Source organism: Candoia aspera, chromosome 2 (genome assembly GCF_035149785.1).
Source record: "Candoia aspera isolate rCanAsp1 chromosome 2, rCanAsp1.hap2, whole genome shotgun sequence".
NCBI classification, from domain to species: Eukaryota; Metazoa; Chordata; class Lepidosauria; order Squamata; family Boidae; genus Candoia; species Candoia aspera.
Window position 1 is genome coordinate 169,943,449 of NC_086154.1, and position 24,478 is coordinate 169,967,926.

General features: G+C 41.0%; 1 protein-coding gene across 1 annotated transcript in view; it reads right to left on the bottom strand.

Moving 5' to 3' along the window:
- The window catches only part of LOC134492512 (cysteine-rich protein 1-like), a 36,173-nt gene that overhangs the window by 3,037 nt on the left and 8,658 nt on the right, over nt 1-24,478 (bottom strand). Inside the window, exons 2-3 of the mRNA XM_063296683.1 lie at nt 9,496-9,590; nt 2,040-2,094 (exon numbers count right to left, since the gene is read on the bottom strand). Coding sequence (XP_063152753.1) covers nt 2,040-2,094; nt 9,496-9,590 — 150 coding nt within the window. The remainder of the gene's footprint in view (nt 1-2,039; nt 2,095-9,495; nt 9,591-24,478) is intronic.

A 24,478-nucleotide genomic window follows, 5' to 3' on the forward strand; every position in this document is an offset into this window, starting at 1 on the left:
TTAATGGAGTTGCAATCTAAAAAAGATTTGGAAAAATTATAATGAACTTTGATCTTGTACTTAAGGGCATAAACTGGAATGATTTCCTAGGACTCTAGGAAAGTTGAATATAAGATCCTTATTCTCCTAAACTGGACAAGAATCTCTTTAATTCTGAGATTAAATTCAGTTTATTACAGCATAGTAAAATGACCTTGACTTGATTGATCAAATTGATCAAATGCCAAATTCTACTCTCTGGAAGAAGCTAAGAATATGTTCTGAAAAGGATCCATCATTGTTTCAAATATGCTCTCTTTGCAGCTACTAATTTGTTGGACTGTTGGAATGTAAGATATTTTTCTTCATAAAATGGATCCTAAGCAATGGAAAGAGAGGGCAAGTACTGGGCTTGCCCACCACCATAACCAGAGAGCTGCATATCTACATATCTGGAGTTTGGAGAGAGCTTGCTGAGTAAGTGGCAGGTCCATACCCTGAATGAAGAACAGTGAATCAGCAGTTCCTTCATTCTCACCTTTTCATCCCAGCTTCTATGGACAAAAGGAAGGATGGCATTGGACCATGCTAAAATAAGGATGGGAATGGTTTTTCCTAACTTCTGTGGATTAAAAAGGCTTTTTAGTTTTCATCTTTACAAGCAGAAGTGTTGCTGAAGTGAAAGAATTAGAGCTACTCAGATGCTGCAGACCTTTAAGGAAAAGTTCCAGGAAATCAGTATAGTTTGGACTAATGATGCCGAACGGTGAACTGCCGATTAATTCTCTTTCCACCCAACAGTGGGGACAAGTAATCCAGTCACCTGAAGCAGATGACACCATTCCTAATTGCCCTCCAATAAAGTCTATAAGGCAATCAAAACAATGCTTCCCTTGAGCATTGAGTTAACTTCATACTTATATTTGCCCTGATTCAACTTTCATTGGCATGCAGCTAATCATGCGTAAGGGCTGGCCACCCAGCTTGGAAGGTTCAAAAGATGCACGCCACAATTTAATGGACATGGAGAATATGTTGCCTCCTGAACTTGTTCAGCAGTGATTACTTGAGAGGGGGAGCATGATCACACCTGTCTTCATGTCTCCCACACTTGCACATTTGAGATCAGTGAAAAATGGACTTACATGTGTACAGTTGCATGTGAGTAAGGCTCTTCTTCACAATCCAGAACTCTATGATTGCAGAGAAAATTCTCTACTATGGTCTTTTCTTACTAATGTTGCCAGGATAAATATAAAGGCTGTAGGGATGATAACTACTTGGAAATCCAAGTAGTTTCCCAGTCATTTTAGCTAAGAGCAGTTCTGAGGACAAGCAAGCAACGGCAGTGGCCATTTTGGCTTGCAATGGTAAAAGTCACAAAGATTTAGTAAAGCCCTTTTGATGCACAAATAAGCCTCCTGTTTGCAACAACATCTGTTAGAAGCTAGCTGTCAATCAGCTTTTAACATTCAACAACATTTTCTCTGTCCTTCTTGCTGGAGGTTGAAACTTGGTGTCTGTGCATGTGAACATTTCTGATAATGGGAATTTGACCTGAGCAATGATAATTGAAGCAGGTTTTACTGTATAACTATAACAGAAGATTTATTTACAGGAAATGCATTATAAGGATGAGCAAAGCCCAGCACCCAGCTAGAAGAGAATCTAAGAGCATACGCTTTATGCATTTATGCCTGGGAACAAAAACAGAAAGAAGTAACCTGAGATTAGCAATCTCTTAGCCAGAGAGGAAGCAAAATAATAGACGAAGAGGTGACACAGAGGAAATCCTGAAATCTCTATTTACCCCCTACTAATAGTTTGTGGTCAGTCAGTGCTATTTAGTTTGGACCTAAAACCAGGCCGAGAACTAGGGTCTGTGTCACCCAGGGCAAACTTGGATTCTGCACCCATTTTGGTGCCCCCCCCCAGCGCGGCACCTGGGCACACGCCCCGCTTGCCCACCCCCCCAGTTGCAGCCCTGCCTAAAACACTTCTGCTTCCCCTGCCCTCCAGCATTCTATTACAAGCAACTGGTTTCCAGAACATAAGTTTACCTCTTGGTCCAAAACGCTGAAGATAGCAATGGGTGCAATAAGGCTTGTCATCATACTGTGAAAGTAGAAGAGAAACAGGATCAGTTGTTGCATATTTACTAAAGTTACCCATTGACTGTGGCACCACATGCAAATACTGCATGGTATCTGAGGATAGACAATAGGATCTTGATCATAACTGTTCCAAATCATTGGAATTTATATCACGTCCCACTGGGCTAAAAACAAAATTACCATTTGAAGGCAAAAAGGGAATATGAATCAGTCTGAATCTGAACAAAAATGTCTGTGATGTAAGAGATGCCCCTGCTGGAATTCTGGCAAGAAAGATTGGTTCTAGTATTATCCATGCACACACTTGCTATCCATCTGCTCAACCTGAGTAGGATGGATACATTTGTCAAGTCTGATCTCTTTCAGTTTCTCAGTGTTCCACTCTTTCATTCTATTTCTACATCAGTATGAAGGTTTCTCTTTTTAAAAAAAAATCTGCAAAAAACAGTGCACGTTATAATGCACATTTTTCTAGCAGACACTACTTGAACCTTTTCCTCTGAATAACTCATACACCTGCCAAAAGATGCTTGAGAGTTTAAACTGACCTCTCCTACTCCAGACACTTTGAAGTCCACCCAGGCTTCATTTTCTCCTTGAAGTCTATTTTCCTTAAATCAGGTAATTTAATTTTTCCATTAAATTAAATAATTCCATTTAATTTAATGGAAAATTAAACATATGTGCCAGTCCGACATATTTGGACTTTTTGGGGAAAAAAAACAATCAATGAATTAGCAAGACACCCCCTTCCACTATTTCTTATTATTAACATTTTCTCAGACTCCTGGAATGTATCTTGAGTCTAAAACCATTTCCATGTGGGGGATAGAGGAGATCTGCCATTATGCCTCCCCCAAATGTTCTTGTTAAGGGGATTTAAATTCTGGCAAAGATGTGGGTGTGATCATGCAGAGTAAAACACATGGCTGTTGTTACATAGGGGGAACAGGATAAAAGCTGAGAACTTAATAAGGAGTTCCATGTGGGAAGTTCAAACAGTTATGACTGAGATTGTAGTTGTACTTTAGTTTTGTATTTTATTTTCCCTTTATTAGAAGAGTTTACTCTGAACTTATCACAATGCTAAAGTCATTGTCAGTTCACTCCCACCCATTTGCCCACCCAGGATAGCCTGTTCTTCAAGGTTGAAATACACCAGAGCAACCTGACCTCTCTGTATGTTTTGCCCATTCAGAGAAATGGTGTTGGTGCTGGTAGAATATAGTGCTTAATTTATAAAATGCTGGCCAAGACTGAATCCTGAGTTAAAGTCTTACCATCATCTATACTACCTGGATGTGCTGAATGAATGAATAACTTTATTGATTAGCCAAATGACCATATCAGAGAGTTGGGCATCAGCCACTATAAAATATAAAATGTGATACCATAAAACAGCTAAAAACAGTAAAATTAACTAGAATATACTATGTTGAGATAAAATACGATAAAATACGGTAAGATAAAATAGAGATAAAAATGCAGCATGTGATAAAACAAGTGATAAAATACAGAAACAATGTGAGTTTAAATGAATTCGTCACCTTTACATGCCACCCCAATGCATTCTATAAATTGCATTCTCAGTTGGACAGCCCTAACTATAAACTTAACAGTTCTATTGACCACATACGTATTTGTGCCCTGGAGGAAGTAACATAGTCTTTTGTTACAATCCCAGTATGTGGTTCTGTCAATTAGTGTCTGAAGGTACTGAGCCCTTGCTGGGGCATCTAGCTGGCAGTTAAATAGGACATGTGCAATGTCTTCTACTTCGGGTGCTCCACAAACACATGTCCTCTCAAGGTAAGGCACTTGGTGGAATCATCCATATTTGACCATAGAATCTAGCTGCTCAAATCTTGCTCTAGTAAGAGCTCTCCTATGGTATTGAGTCAGACCCATTGTCAGGTACTTTTCTATTTGAAAGGACAGTTTATTCTTGGCCAGCCATTTCGACGACCTATTGTGTGCAAGTGACTCAATGTCTGTTTGGGCATTAACATCCAAGACTCTTTGTTTGAATATTGCCTTGGCCTGGTCTCCGGCTGAAAGTAAGTATTGTGATGAAAAGCCGAGGAATGCGATAGTTTGGAGGAGTTGGTTGATCCATGTGGAGGGTGTGGATGTGCTGAAATTTCTTAGTGATGAGGGAAAAGCACTCTTCACAATCTCAGTAGTACTGGGCTCAACTATAATGGGCTGTGAGAATAACCGTGAGGGACAGGAGGAAGAGACATACCAAGACTACAGTCAGATAAGAGAAATCTGAGTCCAAAGCAGAAATGTAATTTGAGAAAACATCTCAGACTTGACCCTCCCTAGTTCTCTTTATGATAAAGGCAGGGAGGGGGGAGGCACATTCAGATTTGCAGGGTTGATGTCAGCCCTTCGGGGTAGACAGAGAAGAAAACCAAAGTTATGAATGCTAATACTACTTTTATTATAGGGTTACAGTAACAGATCTTGCAAGTCTGAATGTGCCTCCCCACTCCCTGTCTTCATATCCTTGTAGTTCAACACCATCATTCCTCTCTGGCAACTAAGCCAATTTAGTTCCATTTTGGCTACAGTGGAAGAGGAACTGTTTCAAATTTGTTTTTCAGTTGGAAACTCTAGAGCTTTGGGGAAGATTTACTTACTGCATTGTCTCTCCCTAGTGCTATCTACCTGTCCTATTTGATCCGGCAGGAAAGGCATGCTCTGGGTCCTGTCTGCAAGGAAGTGCCATTTGGTGGAACTGAGGAAGAGTCTTTTCTATCATGGCATCCTACTTCTGGAACATCATTCCGGAAGGAACATCATTCCTCTGGATTGATGATCATCCCACCCCTGCTGGCTTTTCACAAACCTTAAAGACTTGGTTTTGCCATTGAGCCTGGAGCCCTGACAATGTGGGTGAGCCCATTTCTTGGCTGTAGTGATTGGGGATGATTGTTCCTGCTTTTGCTTACTATTTTTTATTTGCTTTTAATTGTTAGCCATCCAGAGTCATGTATTTGAGATGGGCAGCCATACAAAGGCAATAAATAAATAAATAAATAAATAAATAAATAAATGAATGAATGAATGAATGAATGAATGAATGAATGAATGAATGAATGAATAAATAAAGTGATTTTCCCATTGGGGGGTGCTTCTCACTTCATCCCTTCTCTTGGCTCCTGAGCTTAGGAGCCTTAACAGGTCTTGTAAGGAAAAGACCGCTTAGGAGCTTTGCCTCTCCTTCCCAGCAAAGCAGACAGGGATGAAAATAACAGTTTCCACCTTCTCTTCAGTGGTGGACCTCCCCTTGCAAAGTGCCAGACTGCTTTGTTTTTTCGTTTCTTCTCTCCCTCCCGCTGCCTTTATGTGGAATGAGGATGAAGAGATTCTCGTTGGTGCAAGTTGTGCAGCAGCTTAGGGCAGATGGTGATCTTCCCTCATGCTCAAGGTTTTGGATCAACAGAAGGGAATACAAGCGGACCATGTTTAAATTGCTTCTGAGGAACTGTGGGAGTTGAAATGGAGGTGCCCTTGGTTTCAAGAGCTGATCCCTGATGAATCAGTCTGATCCCAGGCCGAGAGCTGATCTGCCGGACAATCATGTTATGCAGCAATTTCTGGGCTGTACCATTGGGAAGTCAGTGTTTCGGGATATGAAACTTCATGAATTATTCCTAAACATCCAAATCATCATTGATGTTAATGCACGATTGAGAAACAGTCTGGCCCAACCCAAACAGTTCAAGAATGCGTGCTGCTCTGGACTGTATTTCCTAATCCATACCAAAGAAAATAAACGATGGGGTCACTGAACTCAGCTTCACATATCTTTTTTTTAAAATAAGGCATCACTAGAAAGTTGTTAGGAGATGCTGCTTAACAGTGGCCATACATCGTCCATAAAGTCTTATATATAAACCCCATCATAAAAATGAAACTGACAGTAACTAATAAAAATCCTTCATCTGTTTGGACTGTTGTTTTGTGTTTTAGTCACTAGATGGCATTGAGATTAACTATCTAGCCAGAGTCAGGGGTGCAAGTCTTGGAAAGAATAAAGCTCTTTGTCCAGCTTCCCATGGGTATAGGTACTTGTGTTTAAGACTTGACCACACATGACTTGGGTGTTTGCATAAGTTTACACCATTGTAGAATCCTGCCTTTTCCAATCTGATGCCTGCAGAGAAACTGAGACTGGAACTACAAAACTGCCAGCTGGCTGGGAATTCTTAGTGTGACAACTTAAGCATCTGGAGGATGCCAAGCTGGGGAAGGCTTGGAAGGAACAGTAAGAAGAAACACAGTTAATTAGCCTTCAAAGACAGGTTCCTTTCTGAACATAACTCTTCTACTCCAGGTCCTTTCTAGCAACATCTCTGCTTTGTAATTTGATCATATCTATGTTATTCCAGATGAGCCTAGGAAGCTACATTAGACCAACTCAGTACACTGTCCTCCTTCGTCCATTTCTAACTCTGATGACAGGCAGAATCTCTCCAGAGAATTTTTGCAGTCCATTTCTGAAAACTTGCTTAGATGTTTTATCTCTATCTTCAGTGTTAACTTTCTGTACATTTAAAGTGCCCTGCTAAAATGTGCAAATAACATCTCTAGCTTAAGGCTGTTAATCATTAACAGGATGTGAGTTTAACCCTTTCCTCCCTTGTTGCAATTCTAATGAATCCCTCCACTGAAACTGTTATTTGCATTGGGAGGACTCCCATCAAAGTTAGAAGTGTAAACTAATAACTTCGAAGGAGCCATTCTCTTGAGCAAATCACAAAGTTCAGGGTATGACCAGTGAAGCAACCAAGATGGCAAAAAGGCTATTCATAACCATCCCAAAATCAGCTAAATCTTGGCTGACTGTATTTCCTTGAGACAAAAATGGGACATTGGGATGGCAAAACGGGACGGGGTTAAAAACGGGACATTGGGATAGCAAAACGGTGCAGGGCTGGGCGACAGGCTGGATCGGCAGGCAGGAACGTCTCTGGTTTTCTTGGGCTGGGAATCTTCAGATTCCTTCGTTTGCAAGAGGCAAGGCTGGGCTGGAGAGTCTAGTGAACGGTTGTCCCCAACAAGCCGTTCCTCCTCTGGCCGTGCTTTTATGTTCTTTTCTTCCCACCGTTTCAAGGCAGGAGCCAATCAGCTCGCCCTTTGATCACTGCCTATCAGCTGATCCTGTTTTTTTCTTTTTAGGTTTCCCGCCAGGTTGAGCTCTGCAGCTTTTTTTTGCGTTCTGACAGGTTCAAATTTTTAAGTAAGGTTTTTAAGAAAACGGGACAAAATGGACATTTATATTAAAACGACGGGACGGTCTGGAAGTGTTAAAAAAATGGGACTGTCCCATTCAAAACGGGACGTATGGTCAGCCTAGCTAAATTCTCTTAGGGGACGTGCATGGATTCCTTGGATTTTGGTCACTGTTTACCCAAACGTGTACTAACAGAATCAACAGACTTAAATAGCCTACAGAACAAAACAATAAAGGGAACAAAAGAATGCATTTTGTGCATCTTCAGGCCTTCCCAAATAGATGTGCTATGATTCCATGAATAATAGTAGGGTTAGGCTTAACCCTAAAATTAATAGTCTTAAATTTAGAGCAGTGTTTCTCAAACTTGGCAACTATAAGGCATGTGGACTCCCAGAATTCTCCAGCCAGCCTACTGGCTGAGGAATTCTGGAGGTTAAAGTCCACATGTCTTAAAGTTGCCAAGTTTGAGAAACACTGCTTTAGAGCTTTTTAATGAAGAAAACAGACTTGAGGGAAAGTTGTGAAAAGAAAATTTCAGGAAGATGGTCTTACAATTATATATTTTTGTGCTCAGTGGGCATATTTTTACTTCTCTTCCCAAACCGTTTTAAATGTGGCTGAAATGATAGTATTTCTCCCCTTGCTGTGTCAGGGCCATTTTATACTGTATGAATTGTTTGTGTATCCCAGGCAGAAAACTTGATTTAATGCTGCCAACTGGATCAGACATTCTTGAGGAAACCACTTTACAGTGACAGTGAACTTAATTTGCTGCTTTGGGTTCACCCTAAAAGGAAGTACATTGGAATCAATTCTCCTTTCCTGTTCCCCTAACAGAAGGAGTCAGTACTTCACAGTTCCCTTTCCTGAAATGAAATGGTTTCTTGGTTCTGCTCTCTTTTCTGACCAAGCAATAAGAGATAATCTATTGTTGCTGCACTGAAATTTCTCCATCAATGCCTCCAGCTTAGCATCACTGAAAGCAACATAGTATTATCGCTAACTTGTGTCAGTTCCAATAACTATGCCATAACCCAACAAGATAATTTAAGAGGAAGACATTAAGGTTTTAATGGGTGCAAAAGCCTCTCTTGCTAGAGGCAGCTTGGATACATGGATTTAGTCCATGCACCTTTTCCATTCATTATTGTTATATTCCAATGGGGTGATGCACCAGACCAACCTTGTCTGGGTGTGGAAGCTAAGCAGGAGTGGCCTCCATTACTACTTGGATAGGGGACTACTAGGGAATCCCAGAACTGTAGGTCAGATGGGAAAGTTAAAACAACAACAACAGAAAAAGGCAAACCATGTTCCTATTGCTATCAAAAAACTGCATGGTTGTTTCCATATAGTTACCCGGAGTTGAGCTGTCTTGAAGGCATCTTTACCTGGCTTTCATGGCATTCAGATATTTGTCACGGCATCCACTGCAGTGATTGAGCAGAACTGGAGATTTCAAGCCCTCCCCTCAGCTGCCAAGCCTGGTAGGCCTTTACTGTAAATATCTCTTTCTCTATGAAATCAAGTGCTCGATAGTCCATCACAGCTGACCTGCCCACGGAAACCTAACTAAGAAACATGAATCTGGGGAGGGGGCTCCTTGAAGGAACGAGTTGGACAAAACATGTGGGAGTTGCCACAGTTCTCAAGACGTCCAGCTGGATTCCAAAAACCAAAGGAAACAGGCAGCCTGAGAGCCACCTAAGGGGGAGCAACGCTTACATCTCATCAAGCATCCCTTTACTTACTCATATACGAGTGAGGAATGAGACAAAATCTCTCCAGCAAATCCTGGCATCTTGGCCAAAACTGACTGAGCTTCTGGGTGACATACATGGGGGTTCTTTCGGTACACAGAGATGCAATGTATGCACAGATACAAACAAACCAAGGTTACCCTTGCACTATATAAACCTTCCCTCCCCCCTCTCTTGCACAGCCACATTCCATCCTGCTGGATTCAAGCCAGCTCTAACCTATGTGTTCTCCTGCCAGTGCCCCCTTCCCTCTCCCCAGCCAAAAGATTAAAGCAGCCTTTGCTGGCAAACCAGTTCCAGGCAGCCTTTGAAAATGGAGCCCTCTGTCAGGAGAGACTGCTGTCAGGGTGTGACGAATTACAGGAGGCGGCAGATGGGATGGTTTGCTCTGTACCTCAGCATGCTGGCCAGGACTGAGTTGCCGTTTGCACTGGTGGCACTTCAGGCAGAGGGGGTGGTAGTCTTTGCCCAGAGATCGCTTCCGCTCAGCTGTTAAGAGAGGGAAAAGGTAAGAGCAATTGTACAACTCCAGGCACCTCTTCAAGAGGAGAAGGTACGTGGGTTGCAGCCTTGATCTGCAAAGCTCCTTGCCGGAATTTCAGAGTAAACGGAGTTGTAGAATCTTTTAACACAGGGGCAATTGGCCTTTTTTCCTCTTTGTCTAACCCCACACGTTTCTGTTTTATCATTCTTTTCTTCAGCTCTACAGACATATTAAAATCGTATCTGTTTAATGTGTCATCTGTGTTGTCCAATTAAGGGCCCGTAAACTTTTGAGGCTTTCGAGGATACTTCTCTACATGCTGCAGGAGAAAAATAGCTTTCTTTACAGAAGGAAAGAAAATTCATAGGCAACATTAAAATTTTAAAAGGAAGGCTGTATTTTACACCTTTGCCATTCCATGTGTGCAGCCCAGCTGTGATAGCCCACCACCAACTGACGCTGCTGAGCAAAACAGACCCGATCTGCAGCAGGAGGAAAGGGGCTGTTTGCCACAGATCATGGACCCAAAGCCTCATTCCAAGAAGTCATAAGAATATGGGAAGGTCCCTGCTGGCTCGGTCCATCTGGGTCACATGGTTGCCAATTTTGTGCATTCAGGGTAAGCACAGACCGAAGGAATAATCTTCTCTCATAGTGGGCTAGAAAGCCCCCCAAAGGGCCTACGCTGCTTGGATGATATAGCCAAAAAATAAAAGGCAACCAGGCAGATGGACTGGACAGAATCAGGACCCAACTGATCAAAAGCCACTGTTGCCATTCTGCCTCCCTCTTTGTGGAGCATGGACTGGCCAAGTTGGGGCCACGTCATACAGTTCCAGCAAAATACTTGGCATATTTATATGTAAGTATTGGTTTTCAGGTAATGCTACCTTCCCATCCTGGTGTTACCCAGAAGCATTAGGCTACTAATCTCATGCTTTCCATGCATGCTTCTTGCCATTCTATGGCAGATGAATCTCAGAGTAAAGCCTTTGAATTTGGCTTTGAAGCTTCTTTCCACCACTACCACAAAAATCTGCAATAACACTTTTAATGTAGTTGTTAGCTGACTGTAGAAGCTGAGATTCAAACTACTGCTTGGCTAGAAGGCTCATGAGTAACCACAGAAATGTGGTTTATGTGATACACAGTACTTTCAATTTAGGAACAGATTCTGACAATACGGTTCATGTATCGTATCATTTCTGAAGTTCACAGAAATGTCTTTTGAACATGTACACCAGGGTTTCTCAACCAGGGTTCCATGGAAGCCTAGGGTTCTGTGAGAGGTCACTAGGGGTTCCCTGGGAGATCACAATTTATTTAAAAATTATTTCAAATTCAGGCAAGTTCACATTAAAGAGGTAAGTTTCATTCTTTATTTTTAGCTTAAGAACACCGTTGATGCATATATACAGGCCTACACATGAAATGAATATAATCATTTTGTAACTTCTGGCCTATATTTGAGCTTGAATATGCAGGGGTTTCCTGAGGCCTGAAAAATATTTCAAGGGTTCCTCCAGGGTCAAAAAGTTGAGAAAGGCTGATATACATAATACTTTTTGAATATACTGTACATTTTGATTACACAAGTTTAAGCATGCTTCATAATCTTTTTTTAATAGAAAAGAGGATAATCTTGTATGCAGTCCCTATGAATGGCTGCACTTTGAAGTCTTTGAACTGGCCAAGCCACTCTGGCACTACAATGCTTCGACTCTACCCAGTTGATCTCTGAAACTCTGAAATGGGTGACTGTCTCCAAATCCAGGTTTAAGGATAGCTGGAGACCACTGGTGTAATCTGAAAGGAAAGCCCTGATTCACACATGCAAAGAAGGCACCGAGGCCATCATAGCAGCCATTTCCAATTCTGTGCAGTGTTCATTAGGATGTTCAATAGATGAAGGTGAGAGGAGTGACTGAGAGAAAGCATGAAAAGCACCACCAAATCAGGAGCCATTGCAAGAGCCAAGAGTGCTTGTGTGCCTTGCTCGCAGAGGGCTTTAAGCATCAAGCAAGAAGAGTCAACTGTCACTGCAACAGACTAAGTCCCAACCTCAGCCCACTGTGCTATTGTGTTGACCACTGTGCTATGTATGTGCAACTGCTTGCAAGCAATGAGAGGTTTGTGGGACAACTGTGCCACCCACACCAAGGATAAAAGGGTCTACATCCTAAGCAATGCAAGCAATTCTTGGTCTTCATAAAAGATGTCTAGGGGATCCTTACTGCCTTAGGACCATGTTCTGGACCCAGTGCCCTCCAGATGTGCTGGACATCAACTCAGGCCAGCTGTTCTACAATTTTTTGCAAAGCAATGTAGTCGGGACTATTATACCCTTGCAGTTTATCGTAACTCAGAGGGTTTATGTTCTTTGCCTCGCTGAGCCTCTGGGGGCAATAAATGTAATACATCCCTTCTATGGGATAAGTTATATACTAAGGTTAATGGGGTTGAAAGAAAAGTAGGATTGCCCCAGTGGTTGGGAAGGAGATTAAAAGGTGGTGCGTGATTGCTCTCTGCCTATCACACCCAGCACCAAGACCTGCAGCACAGATTACCTGCCTTTAGCCAATGCATTAAAGGATACATTCAAAACATAGGCAAGCTGTGTTATCGACAATTATTTTTCATAGAATTTAAAACCTTAAAGAAAAGGGTGAAAGAAATTCCATCTGTTTCCTTCCAAGTTATTTTTATCTTTCAGCTTGTGCCTTCCCTTGGTAGGTACTGCCTCTGATTAATAATGGAGCCATCTGATACTAGAAATAAATCTGTCAGCGTTTTGTCCCATCACCTTCCTTCCAGCAGGATGCACTGGGACTTATTAAATGCATGATGCATCAGTCACACTTTAAAACCACATTCCCTCCGTTCGTTCAATTGCAGGGAATGCTGCAGTCCTCTATATTCAGCACAGTCTGTTCTCGCCTTTGGGAAAAGGCTGTTCTGCACAAGCTAAATGTTGCACTGCCCTTGTCGAGGTGAAGCATTAGTAAGCATGTGAGCATATGCCCTGGAGAGAAGCTCTTTTGCATCAAGAGTCTGTAGAGGGCTCCACTTCCTATCAAATAAAATCTAACTCAGCGAGCCGCGCAGGAGCTTCACTTCCACCATACCCATGAGCACCACAGCTTGATCTAAACCCGTCTGCTCCTGCAACAGGGAAGGAGGATGATCTGGGATTGTAAAACTATTTTCAAGTCTGACCGTGATATTTTTAAAAACTGAAGTTGCAATGCAGTTGAAAAGAGCAATCCTTTGAGGGAGGGCATGTGTGTGAGGGTGGGGAACCAGCTAGTTGTGTAGGACAGTGAAAGCCTATCAAATACTGCCTTATTTATCATATACCTGATCACTGGAACTACGAAATTCCTAGATTATAATGTAGCAGAGTAGAAAATAATCCAGTAAGAGGAACTGAAATTGCTCTCATCAGCCTTTTCAAGAGAAAGGGGAAGACAGGATTCAGAGCATTATTTCTGTACCTTTAATCGCTGATGGGTATATTTTCTCCTCGCTTTACCAGCTCATGCCAGCTAGTTTATTTTAATGCATCTACTGCCCTTCCTGAATTTGGTTAAGTGCCACAAATTTTAGCACAGCCCTTCTGAAACTAGTATCCTCCAGATGTGTTGGAATTTAACATACAGAATTCTCTCTCCTGACCATTTATTTCAAAAGCAAGAGATAGATATAGATAGATAGATAGATAGATAGATAGATAGATAGATAGATAGATAGATAGATAGATAGATGATAGATAGATGATATATAGGTAGAGGTGAGAGAGGGATTCTCTCATAAGGCACGTATACACATACTATACACATACACACAGACACAGACACAGACACATATATGTGTGTGGGTATATATATATGTTTGTGTATGTGTACATAGACTGTATGTATATGTTTATTTATATACACACACACACTATATAGATACTATATGTGCTATATATACTATATATAACATAACATAACATAAATATAATATACAGTGTGTATGTATATACACACACACACATACATACTGTATATACAGTATGTGTGTGTATGTATGTATGTATATATATGTGTGGGGGTATGTGTATGTATGTATGTGTGTGCGTATGTATGCATGTATGTATATGTATATATATATATATATATATGGAAGAATTCAAGCTGCTGTACCCTAAGACAGGAGAACTGCACCACAGTGAAGGCCCTTGAGACTGCTTAATGTAGCATTGCAATCAATACCGCTGGACTGCATCTGGCTTGGCAGACACTGAACTGTACAGGATTATTGCAATCTATCTCAGGCCAGGCAATGAGCTACAGAGAGGATCCCTTGGTGTGGTGTGAAATGGTATTGTGTTAAACCTGGAAATGCGGAAAAACTGCTTACTGCATGGATCTACCTAGCATCACCTAACAGATACAGTAGTTGTGGCAAAGAAGATAATTCACCGAAGAAACAGCTCCAGAGGCAGGCTGAGGTTTGCAGTCTTAGTAGAAGAATGGTGCCAGATGGCAACAATGATGGAATGTGTGGATGGGTTTACAAAAGGCCTGGCTAACAATTATGCACAGGTGGCCCATTCACCTTGGTCTTGCTGTGAACCGGACCCTGAATGAACAGCCATTTCGATTCTGAATTTAAATGTATAGTTAAATGCCTGTTTCTGCAAATCCAAACTGGAAGCCATGTTAAGTTTGGGTAACACAGTAACCCTAAACATTTAGTTAAGGAACTATATATTACATACTTATTAATGAGTTTTATTTTTCAGTGTATTGGATGAACACAACACATGGAGGAGTCAAAAAAAAGCACGGGGCACCCAGAAACACAATGGTGCAACCTGGACCATACCCTGCTTCACATTCTTGCTGCATCTACAAATATTGCCACTACAAGGACTCATAAGAGTTGCTTGTTTGATCAGCTTTTTCCAGGATATACTGGTCTACAAAAAAATAAAATCTTGCGACTGAAACAGGCAGGCAGAGATTGTTCTATTAGCACTATACCAAGCTGCTGTCCCTTTTGATGCATTATAACTAGATACGCTTAAGACACAAGAGAGTCAGTGTGACATAGTCACTGATACAAAGTGAAACTGTCGCAGATCACTGATTCCTTTAATTCATGATGGTCCATCCAACTTTCCAGGATCTTGGGCAGATGCTCCTCTTTTTTGATTCTGCTACTTGAGCTTCAACTAGCTTGCCAAAGTCTAATTAGGGCTACAGTCCTAAAACTTAACTAGTAGGGCTTGTGGTTTTGATCTGGAGATTCAGCGTGAAGGCGAATGATCAAAGTTTCAAAGCATCTTCTGAAGCAATATTTAGAGCTGTCCAATCAAATCAGACACCTTCAAATTGATTTGATTTGAATGTCTTTCACAAGTGAATTTGCTCGAATCCAATCAACCCAATGAAGATCAATTCAAAGTGTCAAATCAAATCAATTTGATGCTTTGAATCAACCCAGTGATCCCAGATCTGAGCGCAGAGGACCCCCAGCTGACAAAACATCATAGTCCAAGGGACAAAAGTGTCAATATTCCTTTATAAATGGCAGTGAAGCTGGACTTGTGAATTTGGAATCTTTATGAGGAGGTTGGGATGTTCAAGACTCTTTTTTTCTGATACTTGAAAGAACTTAAAAGAGCCAGTTTGGGCTAGTGGTTGAGGAACCAGGCTAGAAACCAGGAGACTGTGAGTTCTAGTCCCACCTTAGGCATGAAAGCCAGCTGGGTGACTTTGGGCCAGTCACTCTCTTTCAGCCCAACCCACCTCACAAGGTTGTTGTGGGGAAAATAGGGGGAGGAAGAACTGACTATCTGACTGTATATATCTCATTTGTTCGAGTGTATTTCGATGGACAGCCAAGTTTTTTTTTTAGTTTTCTATCATGACTTTAGGTATGTTCGCCACTTTGAGTTATTTTAAAAATAATAAAGGCAGGATAGAAAATTAAAAAAAAACTTGACTGTTCATCAAAATGTTGTTGTTGTTTATTCGTTTAGTCGCTTCCGACTCTTCGTGACTTCATGGACCAGCCCATGCCAGAGCTTCCTGTCAGTTGTCAACACCCCCAGTTCCCCCAGGGACGAGTCCGTCACCTCCAGAATATCCTCCATCCATCTTGCCCTTGGTCGGCCCCTCTTCCTTTTGCCTTCCACTCTCCCTAGCATCAGCATCTTCTCCAGGGTGTCCTGTCTTCTCATTATGTGGCCAAAGTACTTCAGTTTTGCCTTTAATATCATTCCCTCAAGTGAGCAGTCTGGCTTTATTTCCTGGAGTATGGACTGGTTTGATCTTCTTGCAGTCCAAGGCACTCTCTGAATTTTCCTCCAACACCACAGTTCAAAAGCATCGATCTGCCTTCTCTCAGCCTTCCTTATGGTCCAGCTCTCGCAGCCATATGTTACTACGGGGAACACCATTGCTTTAACTATGCAGACCTTTGTTGTCAGTGTGATGTCTCTGCTCTTAACTATTTTATTGAGATTTTTCATTGCTCTTCTTCCAAGGATTAAGCGTCTTCTGATTTCCTGACTGCAGTCAGCATCTGCAGTAATCTTCGCACCTAGAAATACAAAGTCTTTCACTGTTTCTACATTTTCTCCCTCTATTTGCCAGTTATCAATCAAGCTGGTTGCCATAATCTTGGTTTTTTTCAGGTTTAGCTGCAAGCCAGGTTTTGCACTTTCTTCTTTCACCTTCATCATAAGGCTCCTCAGTTCCTCTTCGCTTTCAGCCATCAAAGTGGTATCATCTGCATATCTGAGATTGTTAGTGTTTCTTCCAGCTATTTTAACTCCAGCCTTGGATTCCTCAAGCTCAGCACGTCGCATGAGGTGTTCTGCATACAAGTTGAATAGGTAGGGTGGGAGTATAAAGCCCTGCCGTACTCCTTCCCCAATCTTAAACCAGTCCGTTGTTCCGTGGTCTGTTCTTACTGTTGCTACTTGGTCATTATACAGATTCTTCAGGAGGCATGCAAGATGACTTGGTATCCCCATACCACTAAGAACTTGCCACAATTTGTTATGGTCCACACAGTCAAAGCCTTTAGAATAGTCAATAAAACAGAAATAGATGTTTTTCTGAAACTCCCTGGCTTTTTCCATTATCCAGCGGATATTGGCAATTTGGTCCCTAGTTCCTTTGCCTTTTCTAAACCCAGCTTGTACATCTGGCAATTCTCGCTCCATGAATTGCTGAAGTCTACCTTGCAGGATCTTGAGCATTACCTTACTGGCATGTGAAATGAGTGCCACTGTTCGATAGTTTGAACATCCTTTAGTGTTCCCCTTTTTTGGTATGGGGATATAAGTTGATTTTTTCCAATCTGATGGCTATTCTTGTGTTTTCCAAATTTGCTGGCATATAGCATGCATTACCTTGACAGCATCATCTTGCAAGATTTTGAACAGTTCAGCTGGGATGCCATCATCTCCTGCTGCCTTGTTATTTGCAATGCTTCTTAAGGCCCATTCAACCTCACTCTTCAGGATGTCTGGCTCTAGCTCACTGACCACACCGTCAAAGCTATCCCCGATATTGTTATCCTTCCTATACAGGTCTTCTGTATATTCTTGCCACCTTTTCTTGATCTCTTCTTCTTCTGTTAGGTCCTTGCCATCTTTGTTTTTGATCATGCCCATTTTTGCCTGGAATTTACCTCCAATGTTTCTAATTTTCTGGAAGAGGTCTCTTGTCCTTCCTATTCTATTGTCTTCTTCCACTTCCGCGCATTGCTTGTTTAAAAATAATTCCTTATCTCTTCTGGCTAACCTCTGGAATTTTGCATGTAATTGGGCATATCTCCCCCTATCACTGTTGCCTTTTGCTTTCCTTCTTTCTTGGGCTACTTCTAGTGTCTCAGCAGACAGCCATTTTGCCTTCTTGGTTTTCTCTTTCTTTGGGATGTATTTTGTTGCCGCCTCCTGAACAATGTTGCGAACTTCTGTCCATAGTTCTTCCGGGACCCTATCTACTAAGTCCAGTCAGTTAGAATTCAGGGCAAGCCATCTAACATCACAGTGATCCAAATATACGCCCCAAGCACAGATGCTGAAGAAACTGAAGTAGAGCAGTTCTATGAGGATCTGCAGCACCTACTGGACAACACGCCTAAAAGAGATCTTATTTTCATCACGGGAGACTGGAATGCTAAGGTGGGCAGTCAAATGACACCTGGAATTACAGGTAAGCATGGCCTGGGAGAACAAAATGAAGCAGGACATAGGCTGATAGAATTTTGCCAAGACAACTCACTCTGCATAACAAACACTCTCTTCCAACAGCCTAAGAGATAGCTTTATACATGGACTTTACCAGATGGACAACACCGAAATCAGATTGACTACATCCTTTGCAGCCAAAGGTGGCGGACATCTGTACAGTCGGTAAAAACAAGGCCTGGAGCTGACTGTAGTTCAGATCACGAACTTCTTATTGCACAAGTTAGGATCAGACTAAAGAGATTAGGGAAGACCCACAGATCAGCTAGTTCATCAAAATACACTCGAACAAATGAGATATATACAGTCAGATAGCCAGTAGGGGTATGAAGGCTATTCAGTATATTATACTAAAGGCAGAGGTCATAGGTATGCAATCAATGTAATGAGCTCCTGCGTCTCAAGAACTAAACTCCTTTCCTTAAGGCCAAGATAGCTGATTTGGAGAAAGCTGGGAGAGGCAGAGAGGTTGGTGACGGGGGCTTTTGGAGGTCAGCGAGTAGCATCCCACTCACTTGTAATGCCTTGACAGACCTGGAGAATGAAGCTGATGATGTTTAGGAAGCTATTCTCCCAGGCTCTGGGACAGAGTGAAAGCTGAGCTCCTGCTGGATTCAGATATATATTGTTTTGGAGGCCATTCATGAGTCTTCTTTGTGTTTCATTTTTTTTTTAACTTGTAATTGTAAACCACCCAGGGTCTTTGGGAGTTGGGCATATAAATAAATAAAACCCTTGAGATAGAAGAATGCCACAGAAGGAAGAGGGAAAGGGTCTTGTAGGAGGCACAAAGTCTTTGGGGGATAAACAAATATCCTTTTATACTAAAGATATACCTCTGGGTGGAGAGATGCTCCTAGTATTGGGGGATTTGATTATTCAAAGCATATACAGATGGGTGTGTGACAGGTATACTGAGCGCCTGGTGACTTGCTTGCATGATGTAAAGGTTGCACACATCGCAGGGTGTCTAGACAGTCTGGTAGAAAATGCTGGGAATAAGCCAATGCATGTTGGCATCAATGTTGTAAGGAAAATAATCAGGTTGTTCTGAAAGGAAATGTTAGGTTGCTGATTAGGGTGCTGAAATCCAGGGCTACCGAGGTGGTTTTCTTGCAAAGATACCTGTGCAATGTGCATACCTGGGAAAAATGGTTACCTCTATAAGGCATTGGGAGGGACCTTTTGGGGCAAGTTAGGTTTGTACAAAAAAAAAAAATGGGTTGCATTTGAATCAGGAAGATACTAGACTGCTGGTGTATAATATTTAAAAGGGAGGGCAGGAATCAGTTTAAATCAGGATGTAAGCAGAAAAAAGAGGGTTAATATATATTTTTTTCTAACTGTTCAGGATGAGGCAGTGTAGATCTAAGAAGTAAGCTGCCCAGAGTCCCCCTGTGAGGGGGAGATGGGCGGTGAATAAATTCATAAAAAAATAAAAAAATAAAGTAAGTATAGCTGAGCAAGAAAACCACAAAGTCACAAGGGCAAAAGTGCACGTCACACATCTAGCAACCACTGCAGAAACTGGATGAATAGAAATCACCAACTGGTCTAGAGTTATCTCTGGAAATAAGCTGTATAGGAAAGACTGGGAAAGGAGTATTAGGGATGGAATATGTCAAAGAGAACACAGAATCTCATGAAGGAAAAATTACAAATGGAAGGAATTCTTCCACTGAATCATTGCAGGTGCCCATATTCATCCTCCATAAGCAAGTCCATATTAGAGACAGTGCTTTCACCAGTCTGGCCAAAAAGGTAACACTGACCGACAGGTGGAAAATGAATTTATCTGACAAAGAAACAGTAATAGTCCTGGGTGATGCCAATCAGCCTCACAGGCTGGAAAAATGAATGTTCTGGATGGGACAAAGGTACCAAATGTCTACATAGCCTACGAGCCAAAAATGGGAGATGTACGATGAGATTTAAGTAATATCCAGAATCCTAACTAATGCCCAGAATCTTGTTCAAGACTAAAAGGTGGAAATGGTAACCAGTATTCTATATCCCTTAACAAATCCCAGTAGTCACGGTTTACTTCAGAAGAGGAAACACCCTCCCTCCCCCCCTCCCCCAGAAAAGAGTGGATTGAGGAAAAGGAAAGTTGAAAGGGGGATCTGAGAAGGTCCATTTGTTCCATAATGGTTGAAGGTTATTCAAAAACACAGTAAGAGAATCTCAGTTAGAAAGTATATCTCAAATCAGTAAATATTCACCAAGGTCCAAGAAAACACCAGAGACCAAAAAAACACCAGAGTGATTAATGAACAAGATCAGAGAAGTATGCTCAAACAAGAACGGAAATGACCATATGTTCTGGCAAGGAAGATATGCAAGCAATACTAAAAGGTGCAAAAAAAGCAAAAACAAAAACAAAATCTATGAGGAGACCATAACAGAGTCCATTAAGAGAAACAATAAAAAAAAATATTCAAATATATTCGGAATAAGGAGTGGGGTCCAGAGAGGTCATTTGGCCACTGCACATTATGGGCACTTAAAGAAGAATAAGGAAATACTCAAGAAACTGAATTCTTTGCCTTAGGCTTCCTGCTGAGGTTGTAGGATAGATGGGTGTATCTGAGTTGGCTTTTTCAGAGGAGGTCAGATGAACTGAGACAAATGAAGGCAACAAGAGATGAAGTTCTAAGCCAAATTGACAAACTAAAAATAAATAAAACCCTGGGTCCAGGCAGTTTCCGCCCAAGAATTTTTGAAGAACTTGGATATGAAATTGCTGATCTTTTCATAAAAACATGCAATCTCTTTTGAACCTTGGAATCTGTTCCCAAGGGCTGGAAAATAGCCACGGTGATTCTGATTTTTTTTACAAAGAGATCAAGGGATGAATAACAAAGGAAACTATAGGTCAATTCTCTTCTGGAGAAAATGATTGAAAGTATTATTAAAGAAAAAATAAACAAGTGTAAAAGAATAAGCCTTACTAGAAAGGACCAACATAGCTTCTGCAAAGATAAGTCTTGCTTACTGATCCTGAAATTTTATTGAGAACGTCAACAAGCAAGGAGACAAAGGTGAACCAACAGATATTGTACACTTGGACTTTCTAAAAGCCTGTGGCAAAGTCCTTCATCAAAGGCTCCTGAGGAAACTCAGTTTTCATGGATTTATTTATTTATTTACTGCATTTCTCCACCTCCCATCTCATGCAACGACAACTATGGGCGGTTTACAATGAAAAGAATAAGGATCCATTATAAAATATAAATATGGGTAAATGCAGTATAAAAATATAGAATATAAAAAATATGAAGTCCAAGACGGTCTTAATGAAATTTACCGGAGCCGCATCATGGTACCAGCCACCTCCACGACTGACTCTATGTGCTCTGATGGATTTGGCAGCTGATTAAAAAACACAGGAAACACAAAGTAGAAATAAATGGGCAATCCTCACACTGGAAAGATATGAAAAGTGGGGTCCACAAGGGATCATCATTCAGACCAGTGCTTTTAAATGTATATACAGCATAAATGATCTAGAGTTAAAGCTGAGCAGTGAGAGGCCATGTTTTTTGATGATACCAACCTGTTCAGGATGGTAATCTCAAAAAGAAATTGTGAAGAGTTCCAAAAGGATCCCTCCAAACTCAGTGATAGAGCTTCAAAATGGCAAATGCGGTTTAACTGAAAGGGTGTAAAGAAATACATGCTGACACAAGAAAATCCAGCATTCACCTATATATTAATGGATTCTGATTTTGACCAAAAGGAAACTTAAAGTCATAGTGAACAATTCAATGAAAATGTCAGTCCAGAATGCAACTGCTATAAAAAGGCAAATTCCATGCCTGGAATCCTTAGGACATTTTGCACACTAAAAATAAATACACCAATATAACAATCCTCATACAGCTCTACGGTGAGATCAGACTTGGAATGCTATGTACAATTCTGGTCACTTCACCTTAAGAAGGATATATAATAGAGACAGAAAAGGTGCAAAAGTGGGCAACCAAAATAATTAGGAGGCTGAAACAGTTCCCCTAGAAGGTAAGAGTACCACAACTGGAACTCTTTAGGTTTGGGGAAAAGATAAAGAAAAATCTGCTACAATTATGCATGGCACAGATAATGTGGATTGTGAGTTCTCTCTTTCGCTCAAGTTAGATCTCAAGACTCATCTATTGAAAAGAAATTCAGGGAGATGCAAGACCAACAAAAGGAATACTTTTTTACATAGTGCATAGTTAAACAGTGCAATTTGCTGCCAGCCGTTGTGGCACTGGCAGTCACTTTCAATGGTTTTGAAAGGGCACAGGACAGATTCATGGAGAATCAAGCTATCAGTGGCTATTAATAGTGATGGCTGTTTATTATCCCCTGAAAAATAAGCTGGATTGTTCCAACAGTGGAATGGGGCAATCATTCTCTAGCCCAGACCTCTGAACTTCCCAAATACATCTAGCTGCCCACCACGTGACACTAAATTCTGAATTAGATGGGCCAATGGCCTGATTCAGGAGAACACTTATAATTTTATAATGATTCCAATTGGAAAAAGCCCAATTTGCGTTGGTCTACTAAACACACTAATTAGGAGGTATGTCTCACTACTGAATACATGAGCATAGGATTGCACAGTGCTCCCTAACATCAGTATTCTGTCAGCCTTCATCATGTTCTCTCTCTCTCGACAGTGTGGAACATCATGTTGTAAGGATTATTGAGATTATTGAGACATTTTTGAACGCTTGAAATACTTGGTAAGTTATTATGTGTGATAACTTATCCTCAATAACAGTACGTTCAGACACCAAATTTACATATTCCCAATAGATGCTTTTTAACACACAAGTAAGAAAATTTGAAAGCTGCAATTCTCTACAAACTGATCTGCCAACTGGTCCTATTAAATGTAATGGGGTTACTCCTGAGAATTTATTTATTTATACATACATACATACATATACAATTTAGGTGCTGACTGACTCCAAATTACTCTGGGTGGCTTACCCTTAAAAAAACAAGAACAATAAAAAATAAAGAAACCGGTCATTTGCATCCAGAAGGTGAACTCCCTTTAACAAACAAGACATCCTACAGGGACTCAGCCACCATCCTGCCCCAAGGCCTGGGAGAACCACCAAGTCTTCAGTGACTTTCTGAATATTATGAGGAAGCCATACAGATCTCTGGAGGGACGCTGTTCTGACATATAGGATTATGCTGGAGGTCTTCTTAATTATACTATGATGTTTTAAATCAGGATTATTACTTAGGAATACAAATCATACAGACCATTCAGGAATTAGAATGGACTGAATCCCTGTCAGGATTATGAGGGACAAGAAGTTGTAAAAGTAGTTTCTTGTGCCATTATAACCAAATGTTATTCCTCACTGTACGTCTCCTATACCATCCTACTTACGTTCAATATACGCATCCCTAAACTAGAGATTATTTATGTGCTTGCCTGTTCCAGAACCCTTCAGACATCACACTGGTTTTAATAATATATCCTGTGCTAAATCATGTTAATTGACAATGTTGGTTTTTAAATTTCAGATTTGGCTTGGTCTCTGCAGTATAGGCTGAAGCAAACTTGGCTGAAGATTGTAACAAAGAAGCTATGTTCACTGCTCAGCTTTTCACTTGCTAATCACTTTTCTTTTAATGACATTGTAAACTTGGTATCCTATGAAAAAAGTGCCCATAGTCATAAAATACTGAAATGTGAAACAGACAAAATAATAAAGGAAACAAGTTGACATTTACAAATGATGAAAATAAAGTGTTCCCTGAGTGCATTTTCCTTTGTTCAAATGGCTAATATCAACGGTCAGTTTAGTTAATTTCTTCTTCCTTTCACTCCTCTTGTCACCCTAAATATTCTCCTGTCACTTTCCTCCTTGTAAAGTCAAAATATTGGCAAGCCCACAAACTTCTTAAGGTCATGTTGTGCCCATAAGCACTTATTAATGGAAGGGATTTCACAGCCAGGGCTCATACCCACACAATCATTTCTGACAGCATTTAGAATACCATTAGTAGGCCGTCAGTATTAATTACCTGCTCAGAGTGTTTACTTGACCAAACAACATAGCAGTTATTAACAGAGGTAATAACTACTGCAATGGTAGGGAACCCATGTGTGTGGTTAGTGATATGAAAATACTGCCAGTGGTAGCCATTTTGGTAACCATCAAGACTTAATTACGGCCAGTGATTTAGGAACTGGGCCATTAATTTCCATACCTGCAAACAGGTTACTGTAATTCTATCCGTTGTTACCCTGGCTACATTTCTTACTGTGCTGCACTTTCAAAACTTTGTGAGTTTGCTCTCAAGACCTCTGTTTTAAACAAAAAGAAGGATTTGAAAACTTGAAATGCAATTGCTAGAAAGAATCTTCCTGAAGGCTCCATCAAGAGCACCATGATATCTCAACTGGGAAACGGCTCATCCACCAGGAGCATATAAGGATTCAGTGACATATAATTTAAACGCATATCGTCATCATACAGCCTGTGTGCAAATCTGTGTCCGGTGAGTCTTCTTCCATCACCCCTATGTAGCCTTCTCCAGTCCAGTGCCCTCCATCATTCTTGATAAGAATTCAATATATCTGAAGGACACCAGGATAGGAAAATGGATGTACTGTAATTCTTT